Below are 17436 nucleotides of genomic sequence, written 5' to 3'. Positions count from 1 at the left end.
CAAGCACTGGTCCCTAACTGCAGGATACTAGGGGCTCTGACTGCTCTCCTTATATACCATCTCTAGCTAGACTGGAACCTTCTAGCGGGAGGGGTGGAGTGGAGAAACTCGACACAAACAATTACAAAGTTACCACTCCCATCTGTCATAGATTTACATTAGAGCTTCAACGATACTCAATGGCAATGACACAGCAGGTTTTCCAGACAAAAACAGGTTTCCAGACATAACAACAGAACTAAACCAGACATCACAAGGTCAGTCTGTCTGGGTTTAGTGGTAACAACGTTTGTCTTTTTCCTTCAAAAACATGCTCTTCTTTAAACCCTATGGCAGCTGTGGAAAATTACCAGCTTTTCATTCAAAGTCCCAAAAGTCTCTCAGTATTCATTAACCCTTTCCACAGAGTCTCGCAAATACAGTGGAAATGAACAGGATATATATCACAACATATAAAATGCAGTTACACAGTATTAAACAGTGCACGATAACCCATTCAAGTGAAATAAAGTAAGGCTTCTTTCACACTTGCGTTGTCCGGATCCGACGTGTACTCCACTTGCCGGAATTACACTCCGGATCCGGAAAAACGCAAGTGTACTGAAAGCATTTGAAGACGGAACCGTCTTCCAAATGCGTTCAGTGTTACTATGGCAGCCAGGACGCTATTAAAGTCCTGGCTGCCATAGTAGGAGCGGGGAGCGGGGGAGCAGTATACTTACAGTCCGTGCGGCTCCCGGGGCGCTCCAGAATGACGTCAGGGCGCCCCATGCGCATGGATGACGTGATCCATGCGATCACATGATCCATGCGCTTGGGGCGCCCTGACGTCACTCTGGAGCGCCCCGGGAGCCCCACGGACGGTAAGTATACTGCTCCCCCGCTCCCCACTACACTTTACCATGGCTGCCAGGACTTTAGCGTCCCGGCAGCCATGGTAACCATTCAGAAAAAGCTAAACGTCGGATCCGGCAATGCGCCGAAACGACGTTTAGCTTAAGGCCGGATCCGGATCAATGCCTTTCAATGGGCATTAATTCCGGATCCGGCCTTGCGGCAAGTGTTCCGAATTTTTGGCCGGAGCAAAAAGCGCAGCATGCTGCGGTATTTTCTCCGGTCAAAAAACGTTCCGGTCCGGAACTGAAGACATCCTGATGCATCCTGAACGGATTTCTCTCCATTCAGAATGCATTAGGATAAAACTGATCAGGATTCTTCCGGCATAGAGCCCCGACGACGGAACTCTATGCCGGAAGACAAGAACGCAAGTGTGAAAGAGCCCTAAGAAGTTTATAACTTTGCAAAGGGGAAACAGGGGCAAATGTGCACAAATGTCCAGACTTCACAGCACCCCTGCTCCAGGGCACTACAGTATCTCCTACAGCTCTGGCTAAAACCTGGTATGCCCACCACAGATGGGGCGATTGATCACTTAAAACTGTTGCTGATGTTAGAAAAGCTGGATATTTGAAAAAAAAATAAAAAATCATCATTCTGGTACATTGTTGGCTTGTCAGCGCTGTATGTATTTCTGGCTGCCACGGATAGCGCTGTACAGGATGGAGCACCGATCGCTGCTCTGCCTGTGCCCGCTCCTCTCAGCTCTCTATAGTTAAGAGACCACAGACAGGGAGTGGGGGGCATTTATATATACAGGGGTTCAGAGACCACAGATAGGGAGTGGGGAGTATTTATATACAGGGGTTCAGAGACCACAGATAGGGAGTGGGGGGGCACTATATATACAGGGGTTCAGAGACCACATTTATATACAGGGGTTCAGAGACCAAAGGTAGGGAGTGGGGGGCATTTATATACAGGGGTTCAGAGTCAGAGACCACAGGTAGGGAGTGGGGGGCACTATATATACAGGGGTTCAGAGACCACATTTATATACAGGGGTTCAGAGACCAAAGGTAGGGAGTGGGGGGCATTTATATACAGGGGTTCAGAGACCACAGATAAGGAGTGGGGGGCACTATATATACAGGGGTTCAGAGACCACAGATAAGGAGTGGGGGGCACTATATATACAGGGGTTCAGAGACCACAGATAAGGAGTGGGGGGCACCATATATACAGGGGTTCAGGGACAACAGACAGGGAGTGGGGGAGGCACTATATATACAGGGGTTAAGAGACCACATTTATATACAGGGGTTCAGAGACCACAGATAGGAAATGGGGGGCATTTATATACAGGGGTTCAGAGACCACAGATAGGGAGTGGGGGGCATTTATATACAGGTGTTTAGAGACCACAGACAGGGAGTGGGGGGCATTTATATACAGGTGTTTAGAGACCACAGACAGGGAGTGGGGGGCATTTATATACAGATGTTTAGAGACCACAGACAGGGAGTGGGGGGCACTATATATTCAGGGGTTCAAAGACCACAGATAAGGAGTGGGGGGCATTTATATACAGAGGTTTAGAGACCACAGATAGGGAGTGGGGGGCACCATATATACAGGGGTTCAGAGACCACAGATAAGGAGTGGGGGGCATTTATATACAGGGGTTCAGAGACCACAGATAAGGAGTGGGGGGCACTATATATACAGGGGTTCAGAGACCACAAATAAGGAGTGGGGGGCACTATATATACAGGGGTTCAGAGACCACATATAAGAAATGGGGGGCACTATATATACAGGGGTTCAGAGAAAACAGATAAGGAGTGGGGGGCACTATATATACAGGGGTTCAGAAAGCACAGATCGGGAGTGGGAGCACTATATATACAGGGGTTTAGAGAGCATAGATAGGGAGTGGGGGGCATTTATATACAGGGGTTTAGAGAACACATATAAGGAGTGGGGGGGGGCACTATATATACGGGGTTTAGAGACCACAGATAGGGAGTGGGGGGCACTATATATACAGGGGTTCAGAGACCACAGACATGGAGTGGGGGCATTTATATACAGGGGTTCAGAGACCACAAATAGGGAGTGGGGCGGGAGCACTTTATATACAGGGGTTCAGAGACCACAGACATGGAGTGGGGGACGCTATATTATGCCTTCCAAATATCCTGGATAATAAATGTACATTACTAAACTTATTAAACTGCCTGGTTCCTGTCTGTACATTACACCTCAACTTATATACTTTTCATTATTTGGGCAAATTTGAAACCTTAAAGGTAGTCTGTCACCAAAATGTCACCTTTTGTGCGGCTTACATAACGCTGTAGAAAAAATGAACATGATATAATGGTACCTTTGTTCTCTTCTTCCGATGTTTATAAGCAGCAAAAATGTGGTTTTAAAAATATGCTCGCAAGTGCTCAGGGGCGGTGTTCAGTCAGTAAGTGCTCAGGGGAGGTGTTCAGTCAGTAAGTGCTCAGGGGCGGTGTTCGGGCAGAAAGTGCTCAGGGGCGGTGTTCAGGCAGTAAGTGCTCAGGGGAGGTGTTCAGTCAGTAAGTGCTCAGGGGCGGTGTTCAGTCAGTAAGTGCTCAGGGGCGGTGTTCAGTCAGTAAGTGCTCAGGGGAGGTGTTCAGTCAGTAAGTGCTCAGGGGCGGTGTTCGGGCAGTAAGTGCTCAGGGGCAGTGTTCAGTCAGTAAGTGCTCAGGGGCGGTGTTCAGTCAGTAAGTGCTCAGGGGAGGTGTTCAGTCAGTAAGTGCTCAGGGGAGGTGTTCAGTCAGTAAGTGCTCAGGGGCGGTGTTCGGGCAGAAAAGTGCTCAGGGGCGGTGTTCAGTCAGTAAGTGCTCAGGGGCGGTGTTTGGGCAGTAAGTGCTCGGGGGCTGTGTTTGGGCAGTAAGTGCTCGGGGGCGGTGTTCAGTCAGTAAGTGCTCAGGGGCGGTGTTTGGGCAGTAAGTGCTCAGGGGCAGTGTTCAGTCAGTAAGTGCTCAGAAGCGGTGTTCAGGCAGTAAGTGCTCAGGGGCGGTGTTCAGACAGTAAGTGCTCAGGGGCGGTGTTCAGACAGTAAGTGCTCAGGGGCGGTGTTCAGACAATAAGTGCTCAGGGGCGGTGTTCTGTCAGTAAGTGCTCAGGGGTGGTGTTCGGGCAGTAAGTGCTCAGGGGCAGTGTTCAGGCAGTAAGTTCTCAGGGGCGGTGTTCAGTCAGTAAGTGCTCAAGGGTGGTTTTCAGTCAGTAAGTGCTCAGGGGCGGTGTTCAGGCAATAAGTGATCAGGGGCGGTGTTCAGACAGTAAGTGCTCAAGGGTGGTGTTCAGTCAGTAAATGCTCAGGGGCGGTGTTCGGGCAGTAAGTGCTCAGGGGCAGTGTTCAGGCAGTAAGTGCTCAGGGGCGGTGTTCAGTCAGTAAGTGCTCAGGGGCGGTGTTCGGGCAGTAAGTACTCAGGGGCGGTGTTCAGTTAGTAAGTGCTCAGGGGCAGTGTTCAGGCAGTAAGTGCTCAGGGGTGGTGTTCAGGCAGAAAATTCTCAGGGGCGGTTTTCAGGCAGAAAGTGATCAGGGGCGGTGTTCAGGCAGTAAGTGCTCAGGGGCGGTGTTCGGGCAGTAAGTGCTGAGAGGCGGTGTTCCATCAGTAAGTGCTCATGGGCGGTGTTCAGGCAGTAAGTGCTCAGGGGCGGTGTTCAGTCAGTAAGTGCTCAGGAGCAGTGTTCAGGCAGTAAGTGCTCAGGGGCAGTGTTCAGTCAGTATGTGCTCAGGAGCGGTGTTCAGGCAGTAAGTGCTCAGGGGCGGTGTTCAAACAGTAAGTGCTCAGGGGTGGTGTTCAGTCAGTAAGTGCTTAGGGGCGGTGTTCGGGCAGTAAGTGCTCAGGGGCAGTGTTCGGACAGTAAGTGCTCAGGGGAGGTGTTCAGGCAGTAAGTGCTCAGGGGCGGTGTTCAGTCAGTAAGTGCTCAGGGGCGGTGTTCGGGCAGTAAGTGCTCAGGGGCGGTGTTCAGTCAGTAAGTGCTCAGGGGCGATGTTCAGTCAGTAAGTGCTCAGGGGAGGTGTTCAGTCAGTAAGTGCTCAGGGGCGGTGTTCAGTCAGTAAGTGCTCAGGGGCGGTGTTTGGGCAGTAAGTGCTCAGGGGCGGTGTTCAGACAGTAAGTGCTCAGGGGTGGTGTTCTGTCAGTAAGTGCTCAGGGGCGGTGTTCAGGCAATAAGTGATCAGGGGCTGTGTTCAGACAGTAAGTGCTCAAGGGTGGTGTTCAGTCAGTAAGTGCTCAGGGGCGGTGTTTGGGCAGTAAGTGCTCAGGGGCAGTGTTCAGGCAGTAAGTGCTTAGGGGCGGTGTTCAGTCAGTAAGTGCTCAGGGGCGGTGTTCGGGCAGTAAGTGCTCAGGGGCAGTGTTCGGGCAGTAAGTGCTCAGGGGCGGTGTTCAGTTAGTAAGTGCTCAGGGGCGGTGTTCGGGCAGAAAGTGCTCAGGGGCGGTGTTCAGGCAGAAAATTCTCAGGGGCGGTTTTCAGGCAGAAAGTGCTCAGGGGCGGTGTTCAGGCAGTAAGTGCTAAGGGGCGGTGTTCAGGCAGTAAGTGCTCAGGGGCGGTGTTCAGTCAGTAAGTGCTTTGGGCAGTGTTCAGGCAGTAAGTGCTCAGGGGCAGTGTTCAGTCAGTATGTGCTCAGGGGCAGTGTTCAGGCAGTAAGTGCTCAGGGGCGGTGTTCAAACAGTAAGTGCTCAGGGGTGGTGTTCAGTCAGTAAGTGCTTAGGGGCGGTGTTCGGGAAGTAAGTTCTAAGGGGCAGTGTTCAGGCAGTAAGTGCTCAGGGGCGGTGTTCGGGCAGTAAGTGCTCAGGGGTGGTGTTCAATCAGTAAGTGCTCAGGGGCGGAGTTCAGGCAGTAAGTGCTCAGGGGCGGTGTTCAGTCAGTAAGTGCTCAGGGGCGGTGTTCAGGCAGTAAGTGCTCAGGGGCGGTGTTTGGGCAGTAAGTGCTCAGGGGCGGTGTTCAGTCAGTAAGTGCTATGGGGCGGTGTTCAGGCAGTAAGTGCTCAGGGGCGGTGTTTGGGCAGTAAGTGCTCAGGGGCGGTGTTCAGTCAGTAAGTGCTCAGGGGCGGTGTTCAGGCAGTAAGTGCTCAGGGGCGGTGTTCGGACAGTAAGTGCTCAGGGGTGCTGTTCAGTCAGTAAGTGCTCAGGGGCGGTGTTTGAGCAGTAAGTGCTCAGGGGCGGTGTTCAGTAAGTAAGTGCTCAGGGGCGGTGTTCGGGCAGTAAGTGCTCAGGGACGGTGTTTGGGCATAAAGTGCTCAGGGGCGGTGTTCGGGCAGTAAGTGCTCAGGGGCGGTGTTCAGGCAGTATATGCTCTGGGGCAGTGTTCGGGCAGTAAGTGCTCAGGGGCGGTGTTCAGTCTGTAAGTGCTCAGGGGCGGTGTTCAGTCAGTAAGTGCTCAGGGGCAGTGTTCGGGCAGTAAGTGCTCAGGGGCAGTGTTCAGGCAGTATATGCTCAGGAGCAGTGTTCGGGCAGTAAGTGCTCAGGGGAGGTGTTCGGGCAGTAAGTTCTCAGGGGCGGTGTTTAAGCAGTAAGTGCTCAGGGGCGGTGTTCGGGCAGTAAGTGCTCAGGGGCGGTGTTCAGTAAGTAAGTGCTCAGGGGCGGTGTTCGGGCAGTAAGTGCTCAGGGGCAGTGTTCAGGCAGTATATGCTCAGGGGCAGTGTTCGGGCAGTAAGTGCTCAGGGGCGGTGTTCGAGCATTAAGTGCTATGGGGCAGTGTTCAGGCAGTAAGTGCTCAGGAGCGGTGTTCAGTCAGTAAGTGCTCAGGAATGGTGTTCGGGCACTAAGTGCTCAGGGGGGGTGTTCAGGCAGTAAGTGCTTAGGGCGGTGTTCAGGCAGTAAGTGCTCAGGGGCGGTGTTCGGGTAGTAAGTGCTCAGGGGCGGTGTTCAGTCAGTAAGTGCTCGGGCAGTGTTTGGGTAATAAATGCTCAGGGGCGGTGTTCGGGCTGTAAGTGCTCAGGGGCGGTGTCCAGGCTGTAAGTGCTCAGGGGCGGTGTCCAGGCACCAAGTGCTCAGGGGCGGTGTTCAGGCAGTAAGTGCTCAGGGGCGGTGTTCGGGCAGTAAGTGCTCAGGGGTGGTAGCAAGTGCCTCAGAGAACTTACTGCCTGGACACTGCCTCTGAGCACTTACTGCCTGGACACTGCCTCTGAGCACTTACTGCCTGGACACCGTCCCTGACCACTTACTGCCTGGACACCGCCCCTGAGCACTTGCTGCCTGGACACCGCCCCTGAGCACTTGGTGCCTGGACACCGCCCCTGAGCACTTGGTGCCTGGACACCGCCCCTGAGCACTTACTGCCTGGACATTGCCCCCGAGCACTTACTGCCTGGACACTGTTCCTGAGCACTTACTGCCTGGATACCACCCCTGAGCACTTTCTGCCTGGATATTGCCCCCGAGCACTTACTGCCTGGACACTGCCCCTGAGCACTTACTGCCTGAACACCGTCCCTGAGCACTTACTGCCTGAACACCGCCCCCGAGCACTTATTGCCTGGACACTGCCCCTGAGCACTTACTGCCTGGACACTGTTCCTGAGCACTTACTGCCTGGATGCCGCCCCTGAGCACTTTCTGCCTGGACACCGCCCCTGAGCACTTACTGCCTGATTACAGCCCCTGAGCACTTACTGCCTGGACACTGCCCCTGAGCACTTACTGCCTGGACACTGTTCCTGAGTACTTACTGCATGGACGCCGCCCCTGAGCACTTTCTGCCTGAACACCGCCCCAGAGCAATTTCTGCCTGAACACCGCCCCTGAGTACTTACTGCCTGAACACCGCCCATGAGCACTTACTGCCTGAACACCGCCCCTGAGTACTTACTGCCTGAACACCGCCCATGAGCACTTACTGCCTGGACACTGCCCCTGAGTACTTACTGCCTGAACACCTCCCCTGAGCACTTACTGCCTGGACAATGCCCCTGAGCACTTACTGCCTGGACACTGCCCCTGAGCACTTACTGCCTGGACACTGCCCCTGAGCACTTGCAAGCTCTCATTTGCATATCATTAAAACCACATTTTTGCTGCTTATGAACATCGGAAGAAAACAACAAAGGTACCATTATATCATGTTTATTTGTGCTACAGAGTTATGTAAGCAGCGCAGAAGGTGACATATTGGTGACAGACTCCCTTTAAACTGTGTATATTACAGTGTTTGTCCTAATATTTAAAGGACTATTCCAGCTGCACCCCTCCTCCTCTCCGGCAGGTGGTGCAGTGTCCCTCCTCTCCGGCAGGTGGTGCAGTGTCACTCCTCTCCGGCAGGTGGCGCAGTGTCCCTCCTCTCCGGCAGGTGGCGCAGTGTCCCTCCTCTCCGGCAGGTGGCGCAGTGTCCCTTCTCTCCGGCAGGTGGCGCTGTTTCCCTCCTCTCCGGCAGGTGGCGCAGTGTCCCTTCTCTCCAGCAGGTGGTGCTGTTTCCCTCTCTCCGGCAGGTGGCGCAGTGTCCCTTCTCTCCGGCAGGTGGCGCTGTGTCCCTCCTCTCCGGCAGGTGGTGCAGTGTCCGTCCTCTCCGGCAGGTGGTGCAGTGTCCCTCCTCTCCGGCAGGTGGCGCTGTTTCCCTCTCTCCGGCATGTGGCGCAGTGTCCCTTCTCTCCGGCAGGTGGCGCTGTGTCCCTCCTCTCCGGCAGGTGGTGCAGTGTCCGTCCTCTCCAGCAGGTGGTGCAGTGTCCCTCCTCTCCGGCAGGTGGCGCTGTGTCCCTCCTCTCCGGCAGGTGGTGCAGTGTCCGTCCTCTCCGGCAGGTGGTGCAGTGTCCCTCCTCTCCGGCAGGTGGTGCAGTGTCCGTCCTCTCCGGCAGGTGGCGCAGTGTCCCTCCTCTCCGGCAGGTGGCGCTGTTTCCCTCCTCTCCGGCAGGTGGCGCTGTTTCCCTCCTCTCCGGCAGGTGGCGCTGTGTCCCTCCTCTCCGGCAGGTGGTGCAGTGTCCGTCCTCTCCGGCAGGTGGTGCAGTGTCCCTCCTCTCCGGCAGGTGGTGCAGTGTCCGTCCTCTCCGGCAGGTGGCGCAGTGTCCCTCCTCTCCGGCAGGTGGCGCTGTTTCCCTCCTCTCCGGCAGGTGGCGCTGTTTCCCTCCTCTCCGGCAGGTGGCGCAGTGTCCCTCCTGCTCGGCGGGGGGCGGGTCTTGCGCTGACGTCACGCCGTTATCTCCGACGCTGTCAGTCAGTCGTCCTTCTCTCTCCTCCAGGCGCGATGGCTCTGCTGAAGTCCGCTATGTTGTCCGGGGCCCCTCGCTTCCAGCCCTGCCTGGGGGCCCTGCAGACTAGAGCCAGGTAAGGGCCTCTGTGCTTTGCTGCGGAGGTCTGGGCCGAGGAGCTGACACTCTGCAGACACGTGACGTGTGCCTGTTCTGCGCGTGGCTCTGGTCTCCACCTGGACCGCGGAGCTGACAATCCTCTATCCTGGTGTCTGGACCGCGGAGCTGACGCTCTAGCTTTTTTGCTGACTGTTTAGCAGCTTGCACTTAATTTGGGGGGCGGGCTTTGAACCCTTTCCCTGCCGGGTGAGCGGTTGCAGCTCCGGGCGCCCCCCTGCTACCTGCAGCCTCTGCTCGGGGGGAAGGGCGACTCAAGGTCACGGTGAAGGCTGGGGGGGTCATTCACTGGTACCGGGTCACATGGCTCCAGCCACCTCTCCGTTAGGGGTTAAATCACTGCGTAGCTATGGCGACTAATCCCTCTGGCCATGGAGGAGTTAAAAGGTGCAGGAGGTGAATGTCCTGGTAAAGGGGTCCTCTCCCTCCAGTAAGTGGCACTTATCATGTAGAGGTAGTTACTACAAGGCCCTTACTAATGTATTGGGATTCTCCATGTTGCTTCCTTTGCTGGCTTCATTCATTTTCCCATCACATTATACACTTCTCGTTTCCATGGTCACGACCACCCTGCTATCCATCAGTGGTGGTCGTGCTTGCGCACTATAGGAAATGGCGTCAGCCTCTCTGGTGGCCGGGACCATGGGAGCTCATATAGGCTGGAGCCTATATTGTGCAAGCACGACCACCGCTGATGGATTGCAGGGTGGTCGTGACCATGGAAACGAGAAGTGTATAATGTGATGGAAAAATGAATGAAGCCAGCAAAGGAAGCAATATGGAGAATCCCAATACATTAGTAAGCGCCTGGTATTAGCTGCATCTACATCAGGCATCCTCAAACTGCGGCCCTCCAGCTGTTGTAAAACTACAACTCCCACAATGCCCTGCTGTAGGCTGATACCTGTAGGCTGTTCGGGCATGCTGGGAGTTGTAGTTTTGCAACAGCTGGAGGGCCGCAGTTTGAGGATGCCTGATCTACATGATAATTCAATTTGCTGGAGATACAACCCCTTTAAAGTATCAGAAAATCCCTTTAACGTCTAGAGAAGCATATAAAATGCCTGCTGGACAGAGCGCTTCATGTGCTCCCTATAGCTGATGCATGGCTCCACATCCCCTGCAGCCATCACTAGGGGGAGCTCATGAGTGTCAAGGGTTTGTTCAGCTCCCAGCCCAAAATTACTTGCAGACAATTAAGAAACTAAATTGCTCCTCTCACTGGCAGCTCCGTTCCTGTTCTGAGGGTCCCATCTGTGGTCACAAATGCAGCCATTTACTGGGCTCAGCATCAGCCTGACATTGTGGGCTGAGCAAACCCTCTAACGTACGGTATACAACATGTATATTGATCTCCAGAATATGGTAGTCTGTAAAGAGCTCCCCCTAGTGGTGGCTGTATAATCTGTATGCAGTGAGTTCCCCCTAGTGGTGGCTGTATAATCTGTATGTAGTGAGCTCCCTCTAGTGGTGGCTGTATAATCTGTATGTAGTGAGCTCCCCCTAGTGGCGGCTGTATAATCTGTATGTAGTGAGCTCCCCCTAGTGGCGGCTGTATAATCTGTATGTAGTGAGCTCCCCCTAGTGGCGGCTGTATAATCTGTATGTAGTGAGCTCCCCCTAGTGGCGGCTGTATAATCTGTATGTAGTGAGCTCCCTCTAGTGGTGGCTGTATAATCTGTATGTAGTGAGCTCCCTCTAGTGGTGGCTGTATAATCTGTATGTAGTGAGCTCCCCCTAGTGGCGGCTGTATAATCTGTATGTAGTGAGCTCCCCCTAGTGGTGGCTGTATAATCTGTATGTAGTGAGCTCCCTCTAGTGGCGGCTGTATAATCTGTATGTAGTGAGCTCCCCCTAGTGGCGGCTGTATAATCTGTATGTAGTGAGCTCCCCCTAGTGGTGGCTGTATAATCTGTATGTAGTGAGCTCCCTCTAGTGGTGGCTGTATAATCTGTATGTAGTGAGCTCCCTCTAGTGGTGGCTGTATAATCTGTATGTAGTGAGCTCCCTCTAGTGGCGGCTGTATAATCTGTATGTAGTGAGCTCCCCCTAGTGGCGGCTGTATAATCTGTATGTAGTGAGCTCCCCCTAGTGGTGGCTGTATAATCTGTATGTAGTGAGCTCCCTCTAGTGGTGGCTGTATAATCTGTATGTAGTGAGCTCCCTCTAGTGGTGGCTGTATAATCTGTATGTAGTGAGCTCCCCCTAGTGGCGGCTGTATAATCTGTATGTAGTGAGCTCCCTCTAGTGGTGGCTGTATAATCTGTATGTAGTGAGCTCCCTCTAGTGGTGGCTGTATAATCTGTATGTAGTGAGCTCCCTCTAGTGGTGGCTGTATAATCTGTAGGTAGTGAGCTCCCTCTAGTGGTGGCTGCAGGCAGGAGAAAGTTATTATGCAGGGGATTTGGAGCTCTGTGTCACCACTATGCAGGTGTATTACAGATTTCTGGACTTGTAGGGTGAGGCATCGTCTGATTATCCATTAGGATTGTCTGTTTTCACTATTTCCGCCTGTGCGGCCATGGATCCGGGGGGAGGGTGCAGGGCTGTGTGTTCCTGTGGAGCCCGGTTGACCCCGTGACAGAATTCTGATGTCTTGAGAGCTGTAAATAAAGAGCAGAAGCAGCGGACACAAGAAGAGAACGGTAGACGTGTTGGCGGGCGGCCTGTAGATTGGGGTCTGCCGGGTTCTGTTTATAGATCACCTTGTTTGTCCCTGACATTATCCTGGCCCCAGCTGTCACCCAGGGAGAGCGCTGCCCTGAGCCCGTCATGTCACTCCCCGCAGCCTTCACTGCACCAATTATGTCAACGGCTCCGGCAGCACAGAGTATTTCAGGAGAGGAGTGTGCTGATCATATGGAGGTCATGGGATGAGTTACATAGTGGGAGGAGCAGGGTCCCCAGCAGTACAGAGGATTTCAGGAGAGGAGTGTGCTGATCTTGTGGAGGTCACGGGATGAGTTACATAGTGGGAGGAGCAGGGTCCCCAGCAGCACAGAGGATTTCAGGAGAAGAGTGCACCAATGTGTGATTTTGGAGAACTATGACTGGTTATGTTCTGCTTGTTATCCTTCTAGCTCCTGGTGGTCTCAAGTTGAGATGGGCCCCCCTGACCCCATCCTTGGTGTGACAGAAGCTTTCAAGAGAGACTCCAACCCTAAGAAGATGAATCTGGGTGTTGGGGCGTATCGTGACGACAGCGGGAAGCCCTATGTCCTCAGCAGCGTGCGCAAGGTGAGCAGCAGAGCGGACTCCTGTGCAGGGTTGTGGGGGACTCCACCCGGTCCCCTGAGGACACTCTACTGCCTGGTCCCGGCTGGTGGTGGTCCGGTTTCAGTAACTGGTTGTGTTCTGGTGTCCGTCCACTGACCACCAGTGACTTGTGCAGGTGGTAGGACGAGAAGAGACTGGGGGGAGGTGTGCAGGTTAGTAATGGGGTGTGTACGATGAGATGTGTGATTGCTTGGCACCCATTGAGGGGGCGTTCTGCAGGGTGTGTGTACTCTGGCTCCTTCTCTGATGTAGCAGAGTCCGCTGTACACGTGCTGCGTGTGTGATATCCCAGCCGAGCTGTCCTAGCCTGACCTAGTAATAGAGCAGAAGATGGGGGAGGGGGCTGCCTGTGCCCACGTAGAGGCGGGTTCATGAGAGCGGCTGTCAGCAGGATCCACCCCATCACACCAGGCACACTACTGGCTCGGTGGAGCCTGCTGACTACAATGACACCCGTCTTGTGATATCGGTGGTGTTATTGTATTCAGCAGGATCCGCCCTAGCCAGTAGCGTGCCTGGTGTGATGGGGTGGATCCTGCTGATAGCTGCTGTCATGTACCCACCGCTACAGGTGAGGGGAGGGATCCTGCTGACTCTTTGATCTTGCATATGGTGGTGGAGGGGTTGCCTGTTGTCTGCCAATAAAAATCCAGAACCCGACCTGTAATGCACCCTTCCCCCCCCCCCCCCCCCCCAGCGTTTAAGTTTTCCGGTATTGAGATTCGTCACAGGCTCAATACAGGAAAAAAAGCTTCAGTTTTGTCCCCATTCATTGTCAATGGGGACAAAACAGAACGGAACGCTCAAATACATTCCGTTCTGTTTAGTTGCGTTCTCATACCGGAGAGCAAACCGCAACATGTTGTATTTTGCTTTCCGTCCTGGGATGCGGAGCAAAACGTATCCGGCATGACCCCAATGCAAGTCAATGGGGACGGATCCGTTTTCTCTGGCACAATAGAAAACGGATCCGTCCCCCATTGACTTTCAATGGAGTTCATGACTGATCCGTCTTGGCTATGTTAACCCCTTAGTGACCACCCATACGGCGGTCACTAAGAGGCCTTAGGCTGGGCCGCAGCCTTTTTACGGTGGCCCAGTCTAAGCCCCTGCAGCGGGGACCCGGCTCTCACAGCCTGGACCGGCAGGAGTGCCGAACCGGGCTGTTTAACACTTTACATGCTGTGGGCAATGGCACCCGCCGCATGTAAAGCGGTGACAGAGGGAGCGGACTCCCTCTGTCTCCCATCGGCACCTCGCAAATGCGATCGCGAGGTGCAAAGCCTACCTGGCTTCCGATGTAGGTCCCAGTCGTGGCTGTAGTGATTTCCAGCCGCCTCTCTGGCGCAGCCTGCTGGTCAATGTTAAAATAGCATTGCTATTAAAATGCAATGAATTATAAGGATAATGCATTGCATTTTATAAGCAGTCAAAATACTGTCTGTTATAGTCCCTTTGTGGGACTAATAAGTGGTAAAAAAAAAAAACACTTAATAATTTTTATGGGATTTTTTTTTTCTATTGAAAATACCTTTTCAATGAAACAAACTGAAAAAAAAAAAATCTCCCCCATATATTTGGTATTGCCGCATCCGTAACGACCCGGACTACATAAATATCACAAATTATCCCCTACAGTGAACGCCGTAAAAAAATAAGACAGAATTGCTAATTTTATTCTTAGTTGCCACCAAAAAAACGTAATAACAAGTGATCAAAAAGCGCCATTTACTCCGAAATGATACCAATGAAAAATATAAGTCGTCCCGCAAAAATCAAGCCCTCACACAACTCCATAGAAAGGGAAATATATAAAAAAGTTATGGGTTTTGGCACATGGCAATGTGAAAAATATATAAGGGGTTTTATTGCAAAAAAAAGTAGTAAAACCTAAAAAAAAACTATATGTATTTGGTATCGCTGTAATCGTACTGACCCAGAGAATAAAGATATTATGTTATTTATACCAAAAAATGAACGCTGTAAAAGTTATAACTTAAAACGCAGTGGCAGTATTGCTGTTTTTCCCATCTCCCTCCCAGAAAAAGCTAATAAAAGTTAATCAGAAAGTTGTGTGTACCCCAAAATGGCGCCATTAAAAACTACGACTTGTCCTGCAAAAAAGCGAGCCCTCATAAAGCTATATAGACAGAAAAATAAATAAAGATGGCTCTTGGAACGCAACGATGAAAAAAAGGAAGAAAAAACGCTTGGTCAGTAACGCCCAAAACAGGCTGGTCACTAAGGGGTTAAAGATAATATAACGGGTGCAGACGGCTGTATTATCAGTAACGGAAGCGTTTTTGCTGAGCCCTGCCGGATCCAGTAAAAACGCTGGTACCTAAGAAAGTACCTAAGAGTTCGGTGGTAGGGGGATGGGCTGTGGAAATGGGACAAAAAATAGCGGTGGTGGGAGGCACACGTGCTGTTACCTGACATGAGCACCCTGTGGATGACGGTGGTCGTGGTGCCTGTGGGTTTATCGCTCTCGCTGACTACGTTGCGGATCTAGGCGGCCCCCGTGTCCGTTCGGGGGGGTCTCATCCGGTGTCGTTTGCCTCCTTTCTTAGGCCGAGGCGCAGATGGCAGCCAAGAACCTTGATAAGGAATACCTTCCCATCGGTGGACTGGCAGAATTTGCCCGTGCGTCAGCCCAGCTGGCGCTGAGTGATAACTCTGAGGTCATCCAGAGCGGACGGGTGAGTGCAGGGCGATACGAGAACTGTGCGGGGGGCGCGTCCTTGACGACTCCTGAGACTGTCTCCTCTGTCCTTCGCAGTATGTCACCGTACAGACCATCTCCGGAACAGGATCCCTGCGAGTCGGTGGTAACTTCCTGGTGAGTGATGCCATACCTGTGTGACACGGGGATGGTGGGAGTAGTAGTGTGTTCAGGTCTTCTGGGTGACGGTTATATCCTCAGTTGGGCTCACAGAGTATTTTCTACGCTGCAGCTGTGGGGGATGTTTTTGGGGTACACATAGGGCTGGATACAGACTTGCCAACCTGGACTCCAGACTGATACATTGTAGCAAAGCACCAGAGAGATATGTGCAGCTAATGTGTTGAGCTAGCAGAGCATTGTCTAGACTGGATACAACTGTAACAATCCCTCAGCTGAGAGCAGTACCAGCTATGTATAGGCTTACAGTGTTGTCACTCAAATACAGCAAGCAGAGATCTTAAAAGGGTGAGGAAGTTTGTAGAACATAAAACCGGATTAACGCCCTGGGCACGTGAGCTGACGCCCTGATCCCTTGTGGTCATGTGATTTATTTGCAGCAAAGATTCTACAAGTTCAGTCGTGACGTGTATCTTCCCAAACCGTCCTGGGGGAACCACACCCCGATATTCCGTGACGCGGGGCTGGAGCTTAAAGGCTACCGCTACTATGACCCCAAGACGTGTGGGTTTGATTTTGCGGGTGCTCTGGATGATTTATCGGTAAGTGACCCGGCCCCCTCTGGCGGTCCAGGCCCCCGACACCTCGGACTTCATTCAACCATTGACTCTTATTTCTGTCTTTTCAGAAAGTCCCGGAGCAGAGCATCATCCTGTTCCACGCCTGCGCCCACAACCCCACTGGTGTGGACCCCAAGAAGGAGCAGTGGAAGGAGCTGGCGGCTGTGGTCAAGGTGTGACCCCCCCCCCCCAACCTGTAGCTCTCCAACAAACTACAACTCCCAGCATGCCGCTTGTAGTACGTAGCTCCCCCTCCACGTGATGCTTTGTGACCAGTGGCATCTTTCATTCTAGAGTCGCCGCCTCTTCCCGTTTTTTGACATGGCGTACCAAGGCTTCGCCAGCGGAGACACTGACAAAGATGCTTGGGCGGTGCGCCACTTTATCCAGGAGGGGATCAATGTTGTGTTGTCCCAGTCATACGCCAAAAACATGGGCTTGTATGGTGAGGAGCATTTCACAGCACTTGTTCGCTCCTCGGGGTCCGGCTTGTGACCACCTGTGTCCTCCCCTCCAGGTGAACGTGTCGGGGCTTTCACCGTGGTCTGCAGTGATGTTGACGAGGCCAAGAGAGTGGAGTCCCAGCTGAAGATCCTCATTCGTCCCATGTACTCCAATCCACCGCTCAATGGAGCCAGAATAGCAGCCGCCATCTTGACCCAGCCGGACCTCCGCAGCGAGTGGTAAGGAGAAGCTTGGACTTTAGGAGGACTCCCAACCTCCCCTTAGTCTTCAAGACTAAGACCTCTTTCTGTAGGTTGCAGGAGGTGAAGGGAATGGCCAACCGTATCATTAGCATGCGGGAGCAGCTGGTGTCCAACCTGAAGAAGGAGGGCTCCATCCACAGCTGGCAGCACATCAGCGACCAGATCGGCATGTTCTGCTTCACCGGCCTACGGCCCGAACAGGTGAGGGGCGTCCGTGGGGCAGCCGCACCTCACTGGGTAGGGGGTGCAGGGTGTGGACAACTGTCCGAGGTAAAAATCTGCTTTTCTCCAGGCTGATGGCTCCTGCCTACACTGACACACTGTAACAAACTGACGTATCGGTCAGGATATATGTTCAGCCTATTCACTGACAGCAAGCAGATGTGTAGAAGAGCGTTGCTGGCTCCCTGTTAATACCTGTTGTCTCCCCCCTCAGGTTGAGCGTCTCATTAAGGAATTCTCCATCTACATGACCAAAGATGGCCGCATCTCGGTGGCGGGTGTCACGTCAGGGAACGTCGGTTATCTCGCACACGCTATCCACCAGGTCACCAAGTGAGGGGGACGCCGGTGACCTCGGAGACGTCTGGTCCCGGAGGAGAGGGGTGCCCGCAGATGCCGCTGCTTTCCGTAGACCTGTATATGGAGGGCTCCTCCTGGGAGATTGGGCGGGGGAGCTCTGAGTGCACGGCTTTCAATAAAGTCCATCTTGAGTCTTCACTCCTTTGCTGTGACTTGTTTATGCATACCACAATGATGGGGGTGATTGTCCACACAGCTTCTGGGGGGAGAGGCATGTTTGGGGTTTCCGCG

At 53.1% G+C, this 17436-nt stretch overlaps 1 protein-coding gene across 1 annotated transcript; it reads left to right on the top strand.

Moving 5' to 3' along the window:
• The first annotated feature begins 8974 nt into the window (after positions 1-8974).
• On the top strand, positions 8975-17343 carry GOT2 (glutamic-oxaloacetic transaminase 2). Its single transcript, XM_040410013.1, has 10 exons — positions 8975-9137; positions 12259-12415; positions 15025-15153; positions 15234-15293; positions 15737-15898; positions 15985-16089; positions 16211-16361; positions 16434-16599; positions 16674-16824; positions 17060-17343. The coding sequence occupies exons 1-10, from the start codon at positions 9058-9060 to the stop codon at positions 17180-17182; spliced, it is 1284 nt and encodes a 427-aa protein (XP_040265947.1). The 5' UTR covers positions 8975-9057; the 3' UTR covers positions 17183-17343.
• The last annotated feature ends 93 nt before the right edge of the window (positions 17344-17436 follow it).

The sequence above is a fragment of the Bufo bufo genome, chromosome 10 (genome assembly GCF_905171765.1).
Source record: "Bufo bufo chromosome 10, aBufBuf1.1, whole genome shotgun sequence".
Classification (NCBI taxonomy): domain Eukaryota; kingdom Metazoa; phylum Chordata; class Amphibia; order Anura; family Bufonidae; genus Bufo; species Bufo bufo.
This window is presented reverse-complemented; position numbering and strand designations above follow the sequence as displayed.

Coding starts and splice junctions, on each gene's coding strand:
- GOT2 (XM_040410013.1), top strand. CDS start 9,058: ATGGCTCTGCTGAAGTCCGCTATGTTGTCCGGGGCCCCTCGCTTCCAG. Junction 9,138..12,258: donor GCCCTGCAGACTAGAGCCAG/GTAAGGGCCTCT, acceptor TTATCCTTCTAG/CTCCTGGTGGTCTCAAGTTG. Junction 15,899..15,984: donor GTGCTCTGGATGATTTATCG/GTAAGTGACCCG, acceptor CTGTCTTTTCAG/AAAGTCCCGGAGCAGAGCAT.